Consider the following 24,735-nt stretch of genomic DNA (forward strand, 5'->3'; position numbering starts at 1 on the left):
GTATGAGCCAATACTAGGACTAGAAAGACAAAGTCATGCAAGCCAATGTAGATTTATCCAAAGGAGAAAGTGTTACTAATGTGGAGGGGCAAATTGATATAATATATGTATAATTTCTTAATTTTATAATTGGTGTCTTTCAAAGATGAAACTGTAATCGGATAATCGGATGGATACTGGGAGTCAGGAATCTTAATGATTTGTCGTTGGTTTAACTTTACTTGAGTGGCTAATTAATGAGCAAACAATTCAATATTTTATTCCAATAATAATCTTTCTCCAACTGAGTTTATCTTTTTTTATTTGTTTATTCTCAAAAGATAGGTGTCGTTTGTCTTTGTTCTATTAGCCTATGATCCTTGCAAGGTGCACGTCAATTCCAGCCTCTAGTTTTTTCAATTCCTTGATTGAGTTGGTCCATTATCCATTCTTTTTTGTTTTTCTTTTTTGATAAGCATCATAATATATTTTTCATATTAACTCTATAGTTCAACTTGGAAAGGGATATTTTCTAAAAATAGAATTAATTAGTGTATCAGTTGCCTTCTATATTGACTTTTAGAGTACGACATCTTTATAGTAATTCTCCATATTTGCTATTTCGATATGTGTGTTTATCATTGTTTTTAACAACTGAGTAGGTTTTACTAGCTGGGATGGGCTTCAATTTTTACAACAATTATAGTTACAATTTCCTCCAAAGATCTTGTCAAATCATGATTTTTACTATAATAGCAGTTAAGAACTTATATTTAGGATTTAGGGTCTAGATTTTATTATATTTCAACATTATGAATATCAAAATACTTAAAAACACATTTTAATTTATAATTTAACATATTTTTAGAATCTAAACGAATTTTATTCCTCGTTAACGATTAGACAAGAAGACAAACTTGAGACTTATTTTTCCATCAAATTCGAATCATTGGATAAAAAGCCTTCGCCCTCACATTATTATTATTTCTTTAATCTTACTTGATATGTGTATTGCACTTGTGTGGTCCATGATTTGCAATTTTGCATTGCTTGCAGCCTGCGCTGTCTCTTTATGTGTTTGCTCATGCCTCAGAAATTTAATCATTAGAAAACAAAAATTCTAAATTTAAAAAAAAAATCATAAGAAAATATTGCTAAACCATAGCCATCAAATTCAGAAAGCAAATCCGTGGATGAAAGCAGAGTAATAGCCATCAAATTTTCATAAGAAAATATTGCTAATTTTGGCGAAGACAAAATAAGACTTGGAAAAAAATAACCTTTATCAGTAATTCATAAGCAATAATAACTCAATCACCTCTCTTGCTACCATGTAAATTTCAGTACTGGTGTTGGTACAAATACAATTAAGTCAAAAGGTGTTCTTTTGAGTACAACTCCATCAGCCTTTTTACACATAAACATAACACATGAAAACAACGCCTTTGAAAAAGCAGGTCAACAACAAACCATATGAACAAACTAGTGAACCTTAAAATTAAAAAAGAAAGGATTAGAAAAGATAAGAAAAATGCTTTGTCGCATCTAACCAAATACCACATTTAAGTGGTCCTTCCATTGGCAGCTTCCCAGCACAAAATCCCTCAATGTCCTGAGTCAAAGTGTATGCCAAGTTACCAAGTATATATCATACTCAAAGGGGAACAACAAAGGCCAATGATAGTGTTGGCCTGGTGGTAAGGTGCATTCTAGTCACGCTCTCTCACCAAGGTTCAATTATCTCCGGAGGCATGAGTTCACACATGGATTTTTCATAGACTTGCCTGACATGCGTAGTTTGTAGGCTAGTACGTAGGTCCAATGTATATACATTAACATTTACATATTCATACAAATATATCCTACATACACACATATCATGCACTTGTTTATTTATTATCATAAAACAAAAAAATGGTTACCTCATTAGCATCCATGCAAAAAAACTTGTCTAAAGACTTTCACCTCATTGTTCACCAAATACAGGATAACATTAATATTAGTCCAATCCAATCTAAGACTAGACTTGTCTAGTATGGTTCAATCCAATCCCAGTTTAATCCCGCATACCAAAACTAACCTAGTCAATTTATCTCACACATTACTAAATAAACAGCATATCAACTAAGCAGCAATCACAAATGTACCAATAAAAAGCAAAGGGAAAATAAACCTCAACTTTTCTATCATATGACCAACACAAAGGCTGTTTAAAAGATAAATCATGAATGAATAACCGTATCCAGGGGGCACGGAAAGCATCATGTCCAAGCCCAAAGGGGTTTCAACTTTCAGGTAACAATGACACCGGTGGAATCATTAAGGAAGCAAAAACATCGTTAGCAAGTTAATTTCATAAGCCCACAAGAACCACAAAAAACATACGCATCAATTGTCCTTTAGGTAAAGACAGACATCTACTTGGGATTCATCATAAGTAGAATTCTAACTAATGGTGCATGGAGATGTTCCAATGCACAAGCCCATCACAGAGTACCTTCAGCATCCAACACTTTTTAGGCAAAGTGAACAGTTCAAAAATGAGGATTCTAATAATTATGATTGCGACATGAGAAAAAATTAGAAGAGGCACATGATGTGCTCACTGGCCAAAGAGGGAACAGTGAAAATTTTGAGAGTGATGTTACATGGTTCCGCTAGCTCATCAATCTTGTACAAAGCCTAGACCATAAAGTTCCTAGTTTTTCTCCTTTGGTTCACTCTCAAAACTTTCACTGTTCACTGGCTAAAGAGGGAACAGTGAAAGTTTTGAGATTGATGTTACATGGTTCCACTAACTCATCAATCTTGTACAAAACCTAGACCATGAAGTCCCTAGTTTTTCTCTTTGGTTCATGTGTGAAGATTCTGTCCAACATTTTGGTTGAGAATTTTCTCCTAAATAAGAACTTACTAAAACCATTACACAGTAATTCTATAATGTGGCACAATAATTACCCCACAAATTTTTATAAAAAAAATGAATAAATTAATAAGGAATCAGAAACACAAGCATAACTAGCATTTAGAAGACAAAGGTCGCATTGACCAAATTTATAGCACTACAATTAAGGCATACAGTTGAATGAAGAATCCATTCAAGCAAACAAATCATCAGCATCAGCATCATTCAAGCCTTATCCCAGGCTTGGGACTGGCTGCTTGCACAGGCACAGTTCATTCAAGCTGACAACAAAATGAAAATTATTTGTAAGTACTTGACAAAAGGTTGACACTATTTGGAAATTCTTCTCCTCAATTCATTTACTTCATTTATTCCTTTTTTGAATCTCATATTCAAGTCCACGCCTTTTGATAGAGAAAGGATTCCTACAATCCTAATCTATATTCCTCGTGAATTATATAACTTCAAAATTTACTAATACAATTGAAGAGGAAATGAATGAACATTTTCCAATGCACAAATCACATAACTTTTGGAGCACAAAAGGCAAGAAATCCAAACTACATGAACCTCCAACTAATCCTGTAACAGGAAAGCAGTAAAAGAGGAACTAAAGAATGCATTTAGATGTGCAAGCCTGCAAGAATCTGTATAAACTTTAATGTGAATTTTCGACAGGATGGTTACATACCACATCTTGTACTTTGCTAGCGAAGGGATTGCTTAGTGTAACATTGTAGTCGAAAAGGCAAAGATGTGACCATTTTCCAATCCAAAACTTCAAAATAGCAGAAGAAAATAGGACATTTTTCCTATGCGATCCAAGCATGAGTATTGGTTACACTACCTTAAAAAAGCACACTCCAATGTAGCTCAAGGAAACCGACAGCAAAATCGCGTCTAACTTCAATGCTTCCATCCCTTTGAGTGACCGTCATCCATGTAAGGCTCAAGAAATCCAATGAACTGAAATGACACATTAAGAATATAATTTCAACCTAAAGAAAAAAAAAATAAAAGGTGTCATTAAGACCTTTGCCAGACCAAATAAAAAAAGTAAATAACTAGATAACATGTCTTGCGAAAAGTTATAAGAACCGCTAATCCAAAACCTTGCCAAAAACCATGTCTTACACGGTAATACCCAAGATAGTGGCGGTGACCTGTAAACCCCTAACATCATTTAAATTCAAGATGCACCAGGTTAAATCTGAACCTAAGATCTCCAAGTTTATGGCTGGCGCAAAGTTCAACCTATCCACTAGGCTACCCTGTTCAGCTTTGATACTTTGGATTCTTTTGCATGACTTCCTAATATTTAGCATTGCAGCAAGCCAAGACACACTCGGGTGCACATTAATTTCCATCCAACGTGAATTATCATACTATTACAAGAGGAGAGAAATAGAAAACAAAGACTTCAGAGTTTTCACCATTGAACAATTTAGTACAAAGAAGAGTCTTAAAGTTTAACAGTAGATTTAGGTGCTATTCATTAATATAACAAGATCCACAGGTGAACATGTGACCTAGTAGTAGAGTTGCAGGTGGTACAACCTAGAGGTCACAGATTTAATTCCTAGAACCAACCTCTCCACATATTAGGTCTGTTACATCTTGCCTGTCTCTGACTCTGCCCACTGCGGGAGCCTTGTGCACAGGTGTTGTTTACCTTTTAGGCGAACATGTGGCCCAGTGGTAAAGTTACAGGAGTGTAGCCTAAAGGTCACATATTCAATTCCAAGAAACAACCTCTATATATTATGTGAGAGTAAGGTTTGCGTACATCCTATATCTCCCCGACCGCCTTGTGCACGGGAGTTGTTTACCTTTTTTTACAGACAAACATGTGGCCTAGTGGTAAGAGTTGCAAGGGTGCAACCTAAAGGTCACAAGTTCAATTCCTGAAAACAACCTCTCCACATATTATGTGCGGGAAAGGTCCATGTACATCTGCCTATCCTCGACCCCGCCCGTCCACGGGAGTTGTTTATCTTTTTTTAATGACGAGAACCATATGACTCTGAAAAATGTAATAAAAATTCACTAAGAATATTTGTGAATTTTCTTTAGAGTTGTTTTTAACTTTAGCCAGATTCTGATATTTATTTAGCTACTATCCTCCAACCTCAACTTTATACTCTCTATTTTGATAAACAAAAAATGTACACAACCCTAATTATTTGTACTTGAACTCTATTCCTAATGTTTTATAAGACTATGTTAAATCCTAGATACATGTGGCATCCGTGTTATATGACCACGATAAAATCATACAATTTAAAAGTATCCCTTTCTCACCGATTTGTAAGTTTATAGCAATCAACATGCATCCGAAAGCTAAGAAGTATAAATACCCCAATAAAAGACATGATAAACACGGCTCTCTCCAGCAGCATTTTCTACACGTATTAATTTTGAGCTTCAATGTCAGCCATGCGTCATCAATTCTTGCAAGTTCTATACTTCCACTCCCAAGTGCACCAACATATATACATCGATACACATACACAGAAACATATATCTAAAGGCAAAACATGTTTGTTGTCACTTACTTATACCTTGTTTCCATCCTTTGACCATCGCGCACCATAACCACTGGCTACTCTGATCTCAAAGACAACCCCGTGTGGTGGAACAATATGCACATTTATCCAGCAACAATTGGACATTAGGCGACTGATGACCTCCATTGCATGCCTATTTTTATCATAATCTGGACATGAGAAGAAATTAATAACACTATACTCACTCTCGAGCAAATAAGAATAAGCCAATGACAAATATTTGTCTATTTCTTGATGGAACATGCTTATTCTAATAACCTGTATTAGAACTCAAAAGATACTACCCCTAAGCTAATAGAAAATCCATAAAACTCATCAAGCCTGACAATGTATCGATCAGTATCACAGCAGAGAATAAACCAAATAATACACTTGAAGGTAAGAAGGAAATTCTATAGGTCTGCTATATGCCCCACAATGATGTATAATACTCAATGTTGGGCCATTAGAGAAAAACAAGCCTAAAGAATGAGTATGGAAAATCTGAAAATGTTGTGTTGGAAATGCAGCAAAACAAGGATGGGATAAGAAATAAGACTATTTGATACAAAGTAGGGGGTAGCACCAATCAAAGACTAGATGCAGGAAAGTCCACTAAGATGCTAAGGCACGTACATTGTAGATATGTTATGTGGTAGTACGTATATTGGAAATATTTAAATAGGAGATACAAGATAAGAGGGAAACCTAAAACACAGTCCTTCCAAATACACAATTGAAAACTCCAAACCACAGTTAATTTGCGAAGAAGTATGGACCACAGATCTCGAAAATATACTCATTTATGTTATAGACTTCCTGAATGGCGAACCTGTGACAGCAGTAAAGTCGTCAAATTGCAACCTACCTATCAAAGGTTCAAACCATGAAAATAGAATGTCCACAACGTGGGGCCAACAGCCAGAGAGATTAGAGTAGAATTAAATCACCAAAAAAAATTCATGCACAGTAGAACTAGTTCCTTGGATATACATGGTTGGAAGATATGAATTTACATCGCAAGTTTAAGAATTTCAATGCTAGTGAAGTTACTACAATTATTAGTGTTAATATTAGTTCCTTTGTCATTCAACCCAATAAGTCACACATCATTTATAAATATTCTAACACCCCCTCACTTGTGGGCTGGACAATTTGACAGCCTAGCATGTGCACAACAAACAAGGCCCAACACTAGGGCTACTTTCACACAAGGCCCTCACTTGGGGCAATAACAAATACACACAGTCCCATACCTGGGGCAACAATAAAAATGGGGGTTTAAATTGCAAAAGCTAAGGTTTGAACCCAACACCTCATGTTCCGATACCATGTCAAGATTATTTACTTTGTCAATCAACCCAATAAGTTAACTTGTTGAGTTGGGGTATGTCACATCATTTATACATATTCTAACAATTACGGCGGCGATCAAATTCTAAGATTAAAGCAAGTTGGTGTCAGAGGAATGCATCAAGTTGCTTGATGTAATAAATAATAAAGACTTTGGATAAAGAGTCATTAGTCACATCTAGAACGTATTAATATAATATAACTTCTTATTTACATGTAAAAGATTAGAACTTTCGAAAACCAACAAACAAAACTGAACAATACCAAAGCTGGTTTGGTCAACTAGATAAAAGCAACCCAACCAAGACCATGTACATCCTTATTCATTGATGTAGCAATGAAAAGGCATTAAAATGCAGTGGATAATTTAAAGGGTCATCACAAATAGACCATGGTTGACTTCATTTAAGGGGAAGATCATCTAGTCAGTGACCTGCTGATATTACTGATCATCTAATCAGTGTTGATATTACACTTGCAGATGGATAACAATGATTTTATAAACTCTGCTCAGCTGGATAGCAGGTGGTGAAGAGAGGTGGCAGATGATTCTGATGAAGTCTTGTTTTCATAGTCAACAAGTGATGGGTGGGGCTATTTAGTCACTGAAAAAGTTATTCCAACAACTTACAGTATGTTAACACAGACAACACCCAACACATACACCACAAAAGATAAACAAAGAGTGTTCTAATTGGATGCAATGAGAAGTTAAATTAAACAGCAACTCACCATTTCCAAGGATGCCACCCCAATATCTGTCGCTACTTCGTTCTGCATGCTTCATTAAGGCTCGAGCTCCAGTAGTTAAGACACTACCTTTGACCTAAAGCCAAAAGGAGGAAGATGCATATTAAACAATGTAAACTTTCAACAGCATTAGGATTGATAAATTTCCAGTAATGAGAAATATGAGCATAAAACAGGTCTATGAAGTATGAACAAAAAAGAACACTTCTTTTCAGATTTTTCCAAACATTCAAAAAAAAAGTACCTTTATCTATTTAAAAGTGTAAATTTTACAAAGTTCTGGGTAACACTTCGCTGTTCCTATAATTTTAAGGAAAACGATCAACCGACTACCATTCATATTTCATGCTCATACTATCCCCAGAGAAAAATATAAGTATATAAAAATGTAAATGGAGGAAAGAAAATAGACAGTAAATAAAAATTGAAAGTCAATGGAGGAAAACAAGTTAATTTTTTTTCACCCAGAAATAATATATGCTTTTAAGTAAACTCTTTTGCTAGAGACATTAAACTTTCCACATTATACTTCCAATCAACCTTTGGCCTCCTTTGCTCTTGTTCATTGTAGTAAGAACTTTACTTTGTTGCCACTTAACCTTCGCTTTACCCCTTCTATTTCAGCTAATAAATCAATACCTGGGAAACAAAATACATGGAACCACAAAAAAAATTTTAACTACCCTAATTATCGTTCCTTGTTCAGTTTTCATACCGATATAGATGGATAATGTTAAATATGAGATATGCACATATATATACGTAACATATGTACTTCTTTAGCTGAGCCTATATTTTTTAGGGCACAAATGTGTGTATATATATATATAGGAATTCTCCAGTATGGACGTCCTTATTTTAGCTAAAATAAGGACCTTTGCTTTTAAGCCGTTGGATATGACCAAATGGCTGAGAAAAAAATGATTTAGGGTTTAGGGTTTTTATTAGAGTTTTAGGATTTGTTTAATCAGCTTTAATCTCATCCACTGGTCATATCCAACGGCATAAAAGTAAAGGTCTCCATTTTAACTCAAATAAGAAAGTCCTTACTGGAGAAGGACTATATATATATATAATAATAATTCTAATTCTTCCATAAGGACACAAAATAACGACAACTTTTTGACCATTGATTTAAGTTAGATGACAAGTGGAACCCACTGCTTTGCTTTGGGTCCCACATATTCCAAATCAATGGTGAAAACATGTGTCCTTATTTTATTTCTTGAATTCCTGTATATATATATGTATATACTTCATTGAATATATATATATATATATATACACACAACCAAGTATATACATATATACAAGTCCCATACAGAGAGATATATTCCTGACCCAAACATGCACATGTATGTAAATTATATACACACACATAGGTATACTCATAATACACATGCAAAGGCACCCAGATTTTATATATATAAAGACAGTTTTCTTTTTTGTTTTTTGTTATGGTATATAAAGACACAGTAATACATTCACACATGGAGAGACGCCCATTAGCACAGACACCCTACCAAAATCCCAAAAAAAAAAAAAATCACTACCAAAAACTAGCCCACACACCCACCAACACAATATATAGATTAATAAACATCGGACATTGTTTAGATGTCATATCAATTAGTTTCTACCTTTTATCTCTATACTAGCATGAAATACACACCTGTGTATAGTAACAGTATTAGATTTATTGGATGTAAAGCAACGTTTAGTCGTTTACTAAGTAGAATCTGGCAAGGAAATGAAAGATGATAAGATATTTTTAAAAACTCATCTTAACTGGCACAAATTTAATAAGGCATCCAACTCACATAGTTACTAGTAAAAAACTAGAAAAATATCATAAAAAGAAAATCTTAGAAACAATATATTATTAACTCTGTTGGTGGAGACATTTTACCATGAGCACAAGAGGTAATTAAAAGAAATTAGAGACAGATTACAACCTATGTCTGGATCTCACTTAAATGGAAATTCTATTGATAAGACCTTTCCATTACTATTGTGAGAATTGATGATTGCCTCTTTGATGCACTCATACAAATATTACATTGAATAATATTTATTATTTTTATATCTAAAAAGAATTTCTCCTCATTCCCTTCCACTCCAGCTCAAACAAAACAAGGAGAAGAGAATATTCCCTACCACCATCAGAAAAATCTCCCATATAGGAATGGAATCCCTCAACCATAACCAACCCACTCCTCACCTCATCTCCATTCCCCTCCCTTACCCTCCTTTTCATTTCCCTCCTTCCAAACATAGCCTTATTGTCCCATAAATAAGTTTGGTTTATAGAAGACTATGTACATGCATTAACAGCATAATAATATCAAGAGTAGATTTGATTGAATCTGCGTTAAAAGTGTAACCGCATCTGATTTCCACATCAAAGTGGCCTTGTCTTGCATTCCACGTGACGCAACTTTACAACACGGAGATATAATTATTGCATTAAACAACTGCAGCAATAGGTGCTTTTCAACAAAAAAAAAAAAAAAAGTAAACACTCATGCCCAAGGCTCCCGTAGTGTGCGGGGTTGGGGACAGGCAAGAGTACGCAAACCTTATCCCCACATAATTTGTGGAGAGGCTTATTGGAATTGAACCTGTGAGATGCCATCCCATAAACTAAATGACTCACTTTTGGATTAAACGGCAACATGAAAGATGAAAGTAGAGATGATCTTGGTGGAGGGAGGCCATCGGAAATTGTTCCAGCAGTCTGCACAAGACCCAGTAGGTTTCGAACACCACCATAACTTAAACCCTGGACAAAAATTATCAAAGAGTAGGGACTGTTCTCATTATGTTGCCGAGAGGCAAGACTCTATTCAAACATTGTAACAAAAAGATATCTACCACATTACATGGAAGCATTCAGCAGATGTGATATAAGTATGCATGTTTGTACACATTCACAGCCACATATAAATGTGTGCGTTTGAGTTCTCACAACAATTTATGTTAATGATTAGAGGATGATGATCACAAATGGCATTTGCATCATCGAATCAACCAGATTAAAAAGTAAAATAAAAAAATCCAAATGAGAAGAGGACCACAGCAAAAGGAACAAGGACTGGTAAAACATATTCATACATAAAACTCCAAAAGGCAATGGAAAATGAGCGTTGTTCAGTTAGAAGCAATATGGGTATCATACATATAAAAAAAGACATTTCAGCAATTTGATGAATAGTTACCAAGGTAGTCACAATATCATAATTTAATTAAAACTTCACAAGGTTTGATATAGAAATTGCATAATGCTAAACCCTATACCCTAAATCAAGACATTTGGAGTCCTCTGGTGTCCTGATTTGAGAAAAAGCTTGTAGGGTGGAAAATTAATAACTTATCTAAGGCTGACCGGATGACTCTCATTAAAAACTGCCTCTCTAATCTCCCTAGCCATCTGATATCTCTCTTTCCTTTTCCTGAATCAACTGCAGCTAGGGGTTGAGACAATTATGTTATGGATAAAATAAATTTTCATCTACTGAATTGGAACTCAATCAAGCTTTCCAAGCCTCCAAGGAACATGAAGGCTTAGGAATTATGTATTTGCTCTCTTTCAAGACAGATTTACTGGGAGTTTAACATTAAGGATCGGTTATGGAGAAAGGTGATAGTCACCAAATGTGATGAGCACAAAAATAGTTGGATCTCTAATCAAAGTAGAGAAACTCACGGCACTGGCCTTTGGAATTATATCAGAGAAGGATGGGAAGAGTGGTCTTCTCTAACTCGCCTCAAGGCTGGTGCAGGTACATCAACTAGATTTTGGGAAGACCATTGGACTGGTCAAACTCTTCACGAAGTGGTTTTTCTAGACCTCTATATCTTGGCCACTCAGAAAAAAATCATGATCAGTGACCTGGTTTAACTTCTCTAGCACTGCAATTTCATGGACTATTAATTTCCACAGAGCTGCTCATAATTTGGAATTGGATCCTTTCACAAAATTCTGGAATGCCTTAGACAATACAAGTATCAATTCAAAACAGGAGGATAAAATTTGTTGGAGGACATCCCAAGGACAACGAAATTCGTAAGAATAAGTACAATCACACCACACCTAAATTCCCATGGCACTACACCAGGAAATCTAAAGCTCCTTCAAAGGTTGCTTTCTTGTGGTTGGAAGTAGTTTGGGGCAGAATTTTGACAGTGGATAACTTGCCAAAGAAAGGCTTCTACTTGGCAAACAGATGTTGTTGTTGTAATTCTAACAAGGAATGTATCAACCACCTACTGCTGAACTGCCCCTGGTCTAGGAAAGTATGGTGAAACTGATTGGTATCAACTGGGTATCACGCTGAGTGGAGAATGAATTTTTAGCCTGGAGCAAACAGAGCACCACCAAGAATAAGAGAAGAATTTTTCAGATTCTTCCTATGTTCTTTGTTTGGATGATCTGGACGGAGAAGAATTGTACGATATTCATTACTATAGAGTCTGGTTTTCTTAGCTTCAGAGATGTCTGGTTAGTTGCTTTAAACTTTGGTGTACCTCCCTTTATAACAACGTTCTTGAGATAACGAGTTTAGCCACTGTGTAATCTCTGGTTTGCACCGGCTTGGTGCTCCTTAAATTTTTTGTATACAACAAAAGATGATACAACTGTGCATGCTACAATATTAATCATTTTATACAACATGAGTGTATAGCATGAATACTATTGCCCTGCACAGGAAATAGCACCATTGCAATAGAAGTTATCTGCTGGATAGATATGAATATTGTAATCCCATAGAATGCAACATGCTCACTCCAAAAATAAGGCGAGCAACTCACCAAAAACATGGTAGCCAAAGAAAGGTAGGGCTGACTAGCAACTTTTGAAACATGAATTGCAATAACACCATTGAGGCTCTCCTTCTCTTCTGGACAAAACTTCCTATAAACTTTGACACCTGCGAAAGCCATATTTCTGTGTACTGTAATTGAATTAAGACATCGCAAAGTAAAGAACCAGGTGCCTCCAATAGTTCTTGGAATGCTCATTGAAGCAATGAATAGAAAAATTAGAACAAAATATCACTGAATATTAAGTTGCAAACATGCAATAAGAAGACCAACAAACATCAAAAGCACTTTTAAGACAAAACTAGATTTCACTTATAATATTTCAATCAAATTAAAGTATCTATTATGCAAAATGTTTCATCAAAGCCATACAATAAGGCAAGCCAATATCATATTTGTATCGCATACCATTTGCAATATATACAGTCATAGCAAAGTTCAAAATAAAAAATTTGTCTCCATATCTTATATATGGATGCAAAAGAGTTGAGAGACCATCGTTTCTTTGTTTTGCTTCCTTTTTTCTTTCCTATAAAACTGAAAACTTTCACAAGAAAAAAAAAAGAAAAAAGAACAGATTGGTTGTAGATTTCAAATATCTATGTCTATCGAGCAACAACAATATCCCTATTAGATACCTCTTGATACGGAAGGATAAAAAGAAACTTATTGGAGGGACCAAGGGGATGCTAACCTTTACAAGAGACATGATTTGAAATACCAATAATATAAAGATTGCAAATAAATGCTTCCTCTTGCCAGTTAGGATTCTGTTCACAAGACTCTTCAGGAGGTGGCAGGGTACGGATCTGCCTGGTCCAAGCCACCACGGCTAAGATGACTTAAGATATGAGCAACTAACCAACCCGGCCATCCCAAATCATGGGCTGGACAGTAGCCTGATGATCGGCTCAGTTATGGCTGGGATAATTTGAACAACAGTCAGAAGTGTAGGCAGATTTGCATCACATGGTCAGGTGGTGCCATGCATCTAACAAAGAGTGACTATGTCAGAAGCTCAGTGTGTATGGACCGTATGGTCATCCCTGTGGGTTATGTTGGTTAGTCCCATCATAGGCTTGCAAGAAAGATAGCACATCTAGGCGGTTGAGTTTCTTCGAATAAACGTACATGGGGCATACACACATGTATGTTGCAACCATTTGTAACCATCATGCTGGCCCATAAGTACTGGCCATGATCTTTCAATTTTGTTAGAACGAGATGACTATTAGCTGTTCCTTATGTGATCATTTAAAAGGTTGGGAAGTGATTTCAATAATTGTGCTACGATTTCCTTTAATTAGCTTTGAACTTCTTTCGATTCTTGTTGGTGTGAATTACAAGAGGACTTGGTCCCATCATAAGCAAAAGTTTGGTAGTGAAAATTGAGCATGTGACGGTTGGTTTCAAACCCTACATTCTAAATATGTACTATGCACTACCCAACATAAAAGCTATACGTTATCACAAACAGCTACCCGCCACTTATAATGGAATTCTTATGCCCAGGCTTTCCTTGGTGGAACATAATTTAGTGGAAAAAAAAGTACTATCACATATTCCCCTGTAAAGGGAGAGTCCTTTTTATTACCCTCTTCAACCGTATTCACTCCAGGAAGGACTTTTGCAAGAGTCTCTGCTTCCAACATCTCAGAAAAAGAAGCATACCGGTATACATTCTGCAGATTTAACGTACGATGAGCCACATAAAGACATAAAAGATTAGTTCACATGAACATAAGATCACCTGAACTTCGAGCACCAAAATTTTGTTCAGAAGAATCAAAGCTCCGGGTTTAATTCTGAGAATATATTAGCGAATAAGGACATAAACAAGTAAAGAGGCAGAACGAGATGATTACTAAAATATACTTAAAACACCCTAGTCTATGTAGTCAAACAATTCATAACCAATTTTCGCAACCAACTTGCACTTCTCCTCCCTTAAAGGATGGAGATCCCACATTCCGTGGCAAAGATATAAGAATTAATTGATAAGACCGATATTGAGGTGACTGCAAAAATATATGAAAAATGTGCTTGCTCATTTTAAAAAAAAAAAAAACCTTACAAACTGCAAGGTAAAATTCATACAGTATTCATAATGTTCACTACTGATGAGAAAGTTATTTCATTTTTGACAGAACATACAGATGAAAAGCATGGAAATAAAAATATTCGAGTAAAGTTAAGTTCATAATCAGCGTATATTAATTTGTCCTTGCGAAGAAATATTCCTACATGTGTATGTGTGATTTTGTATTTTTCAGTAGTCTACATAATGAAATTGAAAAGTATGAGTTCCATAACTCATCAAACAACGTATTTGAGTTTTCGCAAGTCATGACAAAGCATATCAATCAAGTTGATTTGTGCAATTGTGCGTAAAAGTTGCAACAGATAGAAACCATGAACTTCTTAATTTCCTAAAAAAAAAACTTGGAAATTGACTCACAAACAAAGCACAAAAATCATTAGAACAAAGTAAGCCAACAACATAATTCACGCAATTTAAGGCCTTCACAAAATTGAATTTCAAAAAAAATCTTCTTGTATTTTTCTAGGTCTTTTAAAGCAGAAAACAAATCTTTACATTAACAAAAACACACATAGCTTTAGGAAAAATATTTTTAATGATGTCCTTAATTCAGTATTTTAGCACCCAAAAATTTACTTTTATAGAATTCTCGATATAGCAAATGTTTCTCAAAATTATCCATATCCAGTCAGCCGAGTGCTAGCATCAAGCTGAAGAACATTTCCCATTTGAACACTTAGAAGTACTAAGCTTTTTCATAGGTAGCTGGTTCATTAAATTCATATACATTTGGCATTCAACAATCCCTTATATTAATGATACAAAGAACTAACTGAATTAATTCCCCCTAACAGAGAAAAGGTAATTACATTTACAACACACTAAAACCAAGATGCAAGAACTACTAAAAATAAATGTCACATGGATGTCAAAAGTGGAAAGGTAAATACATAAATAACAAACCGAAACTAAGACATATAAACCTCATTGTACATTTGAAATTATACAACCAGTACCTGTCATGATCACCAATAGCGCACCTTCCTTCAACTGTTTTCTGGCCATCTATAACAATAACAAGTTACAAGGGATTGAGTAGAGATACAAATTTAATTACCAATAGCTAAAAATATTAACTTGGGGATGTATGTAATGGAACCTTTAAACAAAGAGAAAAAGGGCTCCTCAACATCGAATTCGCATGATATGGCTTTCAAAACCTGATAAAATTCAGAATTGATGTTAATAAAATAAATCATCATACGCTATAATAGGAAAAATATGGCGCAAAAAACTATTTTACATTTACTAGTTCAGATCCACCGACCACAATCAATTTGTTCCAACCATTCTTTTTCTGCTTTAGATGAACATCTTCATTCATTAACATCGTACATTTATGGGTCGAACAGATCTCCCCTAAAACTATGTAGTGGTACAAAGCTGATGTAAGATGCCTGTGTAAAGGATAACAGGGAACTCCTTTCAGAGAATCTGCAGAATCTGATAGCCAAGCAGTGGTATATTCCTCATAATCGAAGAAATTGACAGTCAAGATGAGTTGATGAGCACACAGCCTTGTCAAACTTAAATTTAAAAATTTAAAAAAAAAAACAAAACAAATAAAAGAAGTCCTAGGGACACATACGAAATGGCATCTGCTCTTCAAATTTTGCTTTCCATGGTTAGCGCTTTTATTCTAATATGTCTCAATCAGCTAAAACACAGAATCAGTACAGAAAGGAAGACACTCAAAACTAAACTACAGTTGAATAAACAAAAATCTCATACCTGCATAAAAATAAACTTCTTGAAAGAATTTCTTATTTAAATAGATTGAACTTTATAGACGTGACTACAAATCAAAAAAGATACAGCATTTATCTATTCAGAGTTTTTTTCCCATTTCATAGAGAGAGTTTCAAATACCACATTAGATCGGTATTCTACACATATATTCAGAACTGTTGTGAATATAGTACATCCGGTTTGTCATCTTTTAACCAAATATTATCATCTGATTTGAATGAAATGGTTCAGATGAAACTATGCTCCTAAAACATCATGAAACTATGCTCCTAACTAAACCATCAACAATACACAAACTATTTCTTGTCCAAAAATTAGAAACACGAAAATGAAGATCACGTGGACCAAAAACAAAGCCAACATACTTCTTAATTTCTGAAATGCTTGCATCAATGTATCATTGCCTCTCTCTTATTTATCATATACCTATCTGATTTCAACATAGAGACACATGTCTTGGATATTATTAAAATCAACAACACAGGGTAATAAAAAAAGACCAATGAGGCATTTTGAATTCTTTATACAAAAAAAAAAATGATTGATTGCTTTATTTTATGTAAGCAGCATATGCTTTAAAACTAATTCAAAATATCACAGTAAAACCAGCAGACTAACATTAATAGACACAAACATCAAAATAAAAAAGAGATAGAAAGACTGGGATGCCTAAATTCTAATGTGCTAAAAAACTGACGAAAGTTCTAACTTTTACTTCTTCTCCTTTGTCGGAAAATGGACAAAAATCACATAAATTTAGAATGGCAAGGAAGCCCTTTGAGCATAAAAATCTAATATATATCTTCTAGTCCCGATATATTATTCTTTTCTTTACAGTTTCTCGAGAAACAAAAGGAATCAGGAGAAGACTAGGAAAATTACCGGTGTTGGAGGAATATTGAGGAGAAGGATCGACCGGATCGTCCATGAGGAGATTGACGCAGAACTCCTTTGAGAGGCCAAGATCGAACCCTAGGTTTCCGTTTACGTAAGAATCGAGCGTGAATTTCACCAACTCTTTTATGCATTCTCTCACTTGTGTCTCCATCTCTCTATCGCTTCGCCGTCTCTTCTTCAAGTTGTGCATTCTCCCGGGAGTCTATCTCGAGACGAGTTAATAACACTGAAAGATTGTTTCAACTCAGTCGCTGAAAGTTTAGATTTGTTTAGACTCCATCACTTGGGCTTGGGCAGATTTCACCAAATTTGACCACTCAAATTGGGCTTGTTTGGGAATGCTGTGAGGTGCTGTGAGGTGTGGTGTGGTGCTGTGAGTTATAAAACTGTGGTGCTGTGAGGTGAGTTGGAACGCAAAAAGCTGTTTGGCGCATTACTTTTAAAACTGTGGTGTGGTGCGGTCAGGTCAACCGCAGTTTCGTGTTTTGAGTATAAAAATAATTAATAATATTAATATAAAGTAATAATATTATATAATTAATAATACTAATTTAAATATTATATTAGATAATTAATAATATTAATATAAATTAACAAAATGTTTACATTGCATAAGGGCAAATGCAATGGTAGGCTTTAGGGCAAGAATGGATGGGTTAAATGGATCTTTAATGGGAAATGGAGAGGTTGAATTCATACAATGATGGACTTTTTGGCAATCAAAGTTGCTGGACCAATTTTGGGAACAAATACTTCTATTGGGGCTTCAAATTGCTGGACTGGTGTGGGCCCACACAAACATCAACTGTAAACCTATTCTCTCTCCTGTGATACTGTTTTGTAAGAGATACTGTTTTGTAAGAGATACTGTTTTGTATGTGATACTGTTTTGTATGTGATATTGTTTTGTATGAGATACTGTTTTGTATATGATATTGTTTTGTATGAGATACTGTTTTGTATATGATACTGTTTCGTATGAGATACTGTTTTGTATGTGATACTGTTTTGTATGTGATATTGTTTTGTATGTGATACTGTTTTGTATGAGATACTGTTTTGTATATGATACTGTTTCGTATGAGATACTGTTTTGTATATGATACTGTTTCGTATGAGATACTGTTTTATATGTGATACTGTTTCGTATGAGATACTGTTTTGTATGTGATACTATTTTGTATGTGATACTGTTTCGATTACAAGACCCATCTCTCTCTTTAGTTTTTTTAAAAGACCCAAACCCATGTATACACACACACACACAAAAAAAATGGACAGGATGAAATTTAAAATTTTTCTTCCATCATTTACTATTTTTTTTTAAATATTGTATTTATTTGCTGTAAAATTTTATTAATTAAAATAATTATTTATGGTTAATGTAATTTTATAGAAAATCATTTTGAATAGTATATATATTGTTGTATGTTATTCAAACATTTGTCACCAAAATTAACTAACTAAACCAATATCTATTTAACATCATTGTACAATGGCAAGAGACAATACATTTTCATTCCTATCCACATCAGCAAAACACATTTCCCAATACAGTTTACTATCCCCATTACCTACCAACCATTGCATTTGCCCTAATAGTTTAAAATAAAGTAGTTTACATCATTTGATGACATTTGTTAATTAAAAAATAATAATAATAATCTAGTACGATGCAAACACTTCTGCCGCAATCATATCGCGGAGAGCTGCCATCTCTAGATCCTCACCAATGAATGGTTGGTCCTCCGAAGTGCTCGCTCCAACTCCACTGGTACTGGCTTCCATGCCTGATACATGAAGATTGTGGTCATCATCACTATATGCAGTGAAGTCCGGGTCATCCATTGCGTGCAATCGTATGAAATTATGTAAAACTGCGCATGCAACCACAATCTTCACTTGAGTGCGAAATGAGTAAGGGGGCATTGTTGATAAAATGTGCCACTTATTTTTTAGCACCCCAAATGTGCGCTCAATAACCGAACGGAGAGATGAGTGTGCATGATTGAAGGCTTCCCGTGGTGTCGATACATCATGACCATTTCGGAATACTTCTAAATGGTATCTCTGTCCCCTATACGGTGCTAGATATCCACTTTGATTCGGATATCCTGAATCAACCAAGTAATATTTTCCTGTAACATATTGGACAGTTAATGTTACTTACTAACGAAATTTGAATTAAAATACTAGTTTATAATAAATATGTTCATATGACTTACCAGGGGGAGGGTGGGGAAACTTTGAGTTTCCATTAGAGAGAACCGTACTAAAAATTCGCGAATCATGCGCCGATCCCTCCCAACCCGCACACACATATGTGAAAATCATATCGAAGTCACATGCCGCCATCACATTTTGCGTGGTCACGCCTTTTCGCCCAATGAATCTTGTCCGATCATCATTCGGGACTGACGCATGAATATGTGTACCATCAATTGCCCCGATGCAATCCCTAAAGTATGGAAAATATTTGTCGTCTTCTTCTATGTACTTCGGGACTGTCGAATATGTTGGATCCCTTGGTCTGATAATATCGTCTGACATCCGAATCAAACTACTCAATACATTATGAAACTGGCGATGGATTGTTTCTCCAGAATGCTGGAATCTATCTTGCACAGTACGATTACCGACACCATTTCCTACTGTGTAAACAAACATCCCGACTATCTCCTTTACACTTAGTTCACGAGATGGTGTGAGGCCATACCTCGTGCTCAATTCACTACACAAGTCCCTGAACACCCTTCTATCCATCCTCAACACAGACAAACATTTTTTTCTATTACCACGTAACAAGTCTGTCATGTACATATGGCCTGTGTACCATGAAGTCCAACAAGGTGTACATTGATTATGAAACATAGCCTCACCGGCCGCAACAAGTGCCACCCCCGTAATAGCCGCTAGTTCTTCAATAATAAACTGCTCAGTTACATCGGAATATATATCCATATCCTGTCAAAAGCAAATGGAATTAACTTCTTGTTTAAAACTAGACAAATCGATATTAAGATTATATAACAAGATTGCCAATACCATTATAAGTAAGTCCAAACATTTAACAATTGAAATTCAATCACAATAAACATAACAACTACGATTATTGAAATGGAAAACTATTGTCAACATCTAATGATTTAAAGATGTATGAAATTTAAACATAAACAATTCTCAAGATAGAATAACTGTTTATTCAAAAAAATTTCTTAAATTCTTCAGTCATTGCCTCCTGCCCCACCCGCCTTTGCGTCCGCGTACATCATCTTCAACCATGCAAGCTGCCAGTCCCAGCGTAACATGGCAGTGAAGTACTCACGATGATCTTTGTTCTGAAACAACTTAAGAGCAAACATTAGCAAATCTCCCATCTCGGCAGTCTCTGGAATTTCCTCCAAAATTCTCATACAGTCAGCAATTTCAGCTTTTGCATATGAAATAGGGGTACCGGCAATTGCATTTGTCCGGCTGCTCACAGCGGACACAAGATTGCCCAAGGACTTGCTAATGTCTTCTCGATAATCAGACGCGGATGCCCTACGCTTCTTCTTCCCACGGCTCCCTGGTGTTACTGATCTCCTCCTAACTTGGCGAATTGGCGGAGTGGGGGAGCTACTTACTTCATTACTTTGCTCAATGTTTATGTCAAACTCTGGATCACTAGAAGCAGCAGAGCTGAGATGGATATTATCCACATTTTCTCCAGCGCTGGTCCTTTGATTAGTTTGGCCAGCATTTTGGTTAGATGCACCTGCGAACATTGCAAATTCACCAGTGGCCACAAGTCCATCAAATAGTGCCTCCAACTGCTCAAGGTTTTCTGGTCCCTGGCTTCGAAACTTTGCAACCTTTTTGTCTTCCTGAAATGTATTAGAAGAATATTGGATAGAATTCAATGTTTATATTGCATATAAAATAGAGCTTTTGAAGCACGTAAAGCATACATATGCAAATGATATAATTCAGCTTATATACTAAAATAAGGCAAAGCATATTAGTATTCAGTTTAGGAAAAAAAATTGACATAAGGTCCTAAAGTAGACATCAACAACTGACAGTGTCATACAGCAGCAATAATCACATCATCATTCACATAACTTCCTTCATATGTCCTATATGCATAACACATTGCATAAATTTCAATTTCAGGTCCATAAAATTGACATAAAATTCATACAGTGGCATATTAGACACTCACAAAAATCATCATTGATGACGTAAGTACCCAAAAATCAATATCCAACATGGAGACAATCACATTTATGCATAACAAATTGTATAAAGTTCCTTATAGGGACAGTTTATTGAAATAAAAATTCAAACAGCAACCTATATACATTTAAAGTGTCCAAAACATGCATAAAACTTTATCAACATATTTACCTGAATTCTTTTTTCCCACCAGTCATTATCGGCAAGAATAGTGTTAACACTATCCCATCCAGTCCCAGTGTCATGAATACGCAGTTTCTTCCACAATTTGTAATCCTTCTTCAGATTGTCCCATTTGTTCTTGAATTGTGGTTGATCATATCGCTTCCCTGTTTTCTCAAAAAAGCCAGTCACTATCTTCTGCCAACCTTCTTTGGTGAAGTGTGAACCAGGCCTACGTCCTTCATTTACTTGTTCGACACAAAGATCAACAAACACTTTGGTTTGGGAAGAGTCCCAATTGGCCTTGTCTGCAGCTTGGGTTGATGGTGCAGGAGGTGTGGTTGTATTACTCATACTACGTTACAAGGGCGATGTTTATAACTTATCAACAAATATATATGCTAAGGCACACAACTATACAATAAATAAAAATATACACCCTAATTCTATTGACACACAAATTACACTAATCACCATACCAACGCAAACTCAGTTTGCTAAACCAAATATTATTATTAAAGATAAACCAAACATCATGCACATGCTGTGAAGACAATGCAAACACGGATGCCCTACATTTGTTTACTTAATCATCAACAATAATCCAATATTCAGAAAATGTGTATAATATTCTCAAGAGAACATGAAAATTAAGGCAATACATACTAACTGTAGATGAATAAGATTAATTAAGTTGATGAAAAGTACTGAATATACATGTTAAAGGAATAAATCTTATAGCACATATGACAGATTTTTTAATCCAACTTACATATAGACAGTAGAACATTTGGAATAAATGTTATAGAACATGTTAAAGTAATAAATCTTATACCCTACAACCTACCTATAATCCTTTGCTGTGTAAAATGCATTAGAGAATTCTAACACTAATAGCATGGTGCAGTCCCTCATGCATGCATTCCTTCTCCTCACAAGATAAATTCTTTCTCTAATTATCTTTCGGTGCATGCATTCCTCCTCCTCACAAGATAAATTCTTTTTCTAATTATCTTTCGATGACTACCGCTTAAGGCAAGCAAAAAGGACTCGTCGATTCGACGAAATCATGTTCTTAACAAAATTATTGAGTGCAATCCCGAGACCAGCGTATGAGCAAGAGCTATGTGTTAGAGCCACCTCTATCAAACCCTAAAGGCAGACATGATTTGGCCGAAATCCCTAACCCTCACATCGCAAACAACAACAACGGTAAACAAATTGAATGGCCAAATCGAGCACATACCTGATTTGAGTTGAGCTCGTCGCGAATCCCGTCGTCGTAGCTGAGTGTATATGCAGCAGAGTCACCGTGGTTCACGTGAGGTGTTCGAGCTCAGTTGTGGATGGATTCAGTAAGATCGCGATAACGGAGATGAAGAAACGCGTACTTGTGTGTGTATTGTGGGCTGGAACGAGAAATTCACGTGGGCTAAAACGTCATCCAACGAACGTGGGCTGGCCGAAACGCCTGATGGGCTGCAACAAACAGATTTGGCCCGTTACGTCCAACCGTAACACAAACGTGGCCCTATAACCGTGCTGCCAAACCTAGCCATTGTCTACATGGCAAGTTGATAGTTAATTATCTGTCAAATTTGACCACGTGACATATTAGATATGATGACATGGCTAAGATGCTAACGTGTCAAAAATAAAAACAAAAACTCTTCCTAAATCCTTGTACTCATCGTGCAAAACGAAACTTTTCTCGTATTCACAATCACAAGGGTCTTTCTAAATACACCCAATTTATTTACTATTTAAACCCAGCTATACATGATTTGACCCACTAAAAAGTTTTGTTAACACTGATGTTTGTGCGTGTGTCATCTTCAATACAGTTTTTTGGATTATTTGATATGACAAGTGCTAAATATGTCGGGAGAATCTAATGTGATTTTTAATTTTTATTTTTATTTCTTTTCTTATCATTTTTTCATTGGCTCTTTCTTGCCTTCCCCACTTTCAATGGTTCCCTTTTCATTTTCCTGCACTACAATTGTACATTTTATAAGCAAGTTGAGGATAATATGTTACTGATATGATATTGATTTTCCAATTATATGATATTTATTTTCCAATTACTGATAATTTAAATCAGAGAGCGTGGAGGATTAAATTATATATAGTTTTATTCATTTAGTTGGTAATTATGTATCCTTCATTTTTTGTTAACAAAGTTAATGCAATCTGATTGAATTTTCGATTTTCCCCTTTTTGTACGAGATAAAATTAAATAGCACAAAAGTTTTGAATATTTAAAACAAATTTATTCAAATATATTAACACATATTAAATTTATAATCTTTCAACACAATGGTTTCAGAATGAAACCTAGGTTTGAAGTGTTATAAATTCGCTCCTCATACGGGGTATCCCATGCAGTTGCACAAACATGTTTGAAGTGAACCCATTGAGGCATAATAGGATATATCGGGTAACACTCTGTCAATGCAACCTGGACGTAGTGATTATTATTTACGTACCCGATAGCGATAGCAACATGTTCTCTGCAAAAAAAAAAAAGTTACACCCTTTTACAGATAATATATTCTCTGCAAAAAAAAAATTACACCATTTTACAAAGAATATATTCTCTGCAACTAAAAAGTTACGCCTTTTTACAGAGAGAAGCAACATTTGTTGATTTTTTTAATTTTTTTCTATATAGATATAGGTATAGGGTGGGTTTCAATAGCAACACCCATGTTCCCAATCACAAACATTCATCGCCAGAGCACCTAAACCCTAAACCTTACCCTCACAATCTCTCTTTGATGGAGCAATTCTCCTGATGCATCCAAAGAAAAAGAATGATTGAAAAAAACAGCCAAAATTTTTTCAATCTTTTTTGAAAAATTTGAAAAAAAATTGTTGAAAGGGAATAGCAGAGAGAATATTTTAAACTAAAAAAAATGTGTGATATTTTAGTTGTATTTTATGATGTGAAGATGACTCACGAGAGATAATATTTCCAACATGAGATTATAATATTAATTATGTTATATTTTATTTTTGAAAATGTGTGATGTTTCTGTCTGTGGAGTTATTTCATATACTATATAATATATTGGTAGTATATATTATATACTATATAACTAAATATTTATTATTTTATTGTGTATTATAAATCAACGATTCCATCTTTTATCGTACTGATTGAATCATGAAAACCTTGAACCTTCAGCTTAGACGATTTGATGTACAATATAGTTTTAAAAATATGCTTGGGATACAATAATTAGGAT

The 24,735-nt window shown here is 35.1% G+C and overlaps 2 protein-coding genes across 21 annotated transcripts; both read right to left on the bottom strand.

Annotated features, from left to right (window-relative positions):
- Positions 1-1,260: 1,260 nt before the first annotated feature.
- Positions 1,261-17,387, bottom strand: LOC119989356. Of its 20 annotated transcripts, none has more exons than XR_005465796.1 (12): positions 17,090-17,387; positions 15,702-15,901; positions 15,558-15,618; positions 15,415-15,463; positions 14,108-14,162; positions 13,952-14,039; positions 12,346-12,464; positions 10,190-10,315; positions 7,516-7,609; positions 5,446-5,600; positions 3,732-3,850; positions 1,261-1,591 (listed from the first exon to the last, which is right to left on the bottom strand). XR_005465796.1 is itself a non-coding variant. In XM_038834813.1 (12 exons), exons 1-11 carry the CDS (start codon positions 17,292-17,294, stop codon positions 3,733-3,735), a joined length of 1,200 nt encoding a protein of 399 aa, XP_038690741.1. In that variant the 5' UTR covers positions 17,295-17,387; the 3' UTR covers positions 1,261-1,591; position 3,732. The 20 variants fall into 20 exon arrangements, 10 of the variants coding, with proteins under 10 accessions (XP_038690741.1, XP_038690739.1, XP_038690738.1 ...); XR_005465797.1 differs by having other exon boundaries at positions 1,261-3,165; XR_005465799.1 differs by having other exon boundaries at positions 5,440-5,600.
- Positions 17,388-18,769: 1,382 nt separating this feature from the next.
- Positions 18,770-20,065, bottom strand: LOC119987875. The gene is made up of 2 exons (XM_038832779.1): positions 19,330-20,065; positions 18,770-19,242 (listed from the first exon to the last, which is right to left on the bottom strand). Exons 1-2 carry the CDS (start codon positions 20,063-20,065, stop codon positions 18,770-18,772), a joined length of 1,209 nt encoding a protein of 402 aa, XP_038688707.1.
- Between the last annotated feature and the right edge of the window lie 4,670 nt (positions 20,066-24,735).

The sequence above is a fragment of the Tripterygium wilfordii genome, chromosome 21 (assembly GCF_013401445.1).
Source record: "Tripterygium wilfordii isolate XIE 37 chromosome 21, ASM1340144v1, whole genome shotgun sequence".
NCBI classification, from domain to species: domain Eukaryota; kingdom Viridiplantae; phylum Streptophyta; class Magnoliopsida; order Celastrales; family Celastraceae; genus Tripterygium; species Tripterygium wilfordii.

Coding starts and splice junctions, on each gene's coding strand:
- LOC119989356 (XM_038834808.1), bottom strand. CDS start 17,294: ATGCACAACTTGAAGAAGAGACGGCGAAGCGATAGAGAGATGGAGACA. Junction 15,902..17,089: donor TCAATATTCCTCCAACACCG/GTAATTTTCCTA, acceptor CTTGGCTATCAG/ATTCTGCAGATTCTCTGAAA. Junction 15,464..15,557: donor CTTTTTCTCTTTGTTTAAAG/GTTCCATTACAT, acceptor TTATTGTTATAG/ATGGCCAGAAAACAGTTGAA.
- LOC119987875 (XM_038832779.1), bottom strand. CDS start 20,065: ATGGATATATATTCCGATGTAACTGAGCAGTTTATTATTGAAGAACTA. Junction 19,243..19,329: donor GTTTCCCCACCCTCCCCCTG/GTAAGTCATATG, acceptor AATATGTTACAG/GAAAATATTACTTGGTTGAT.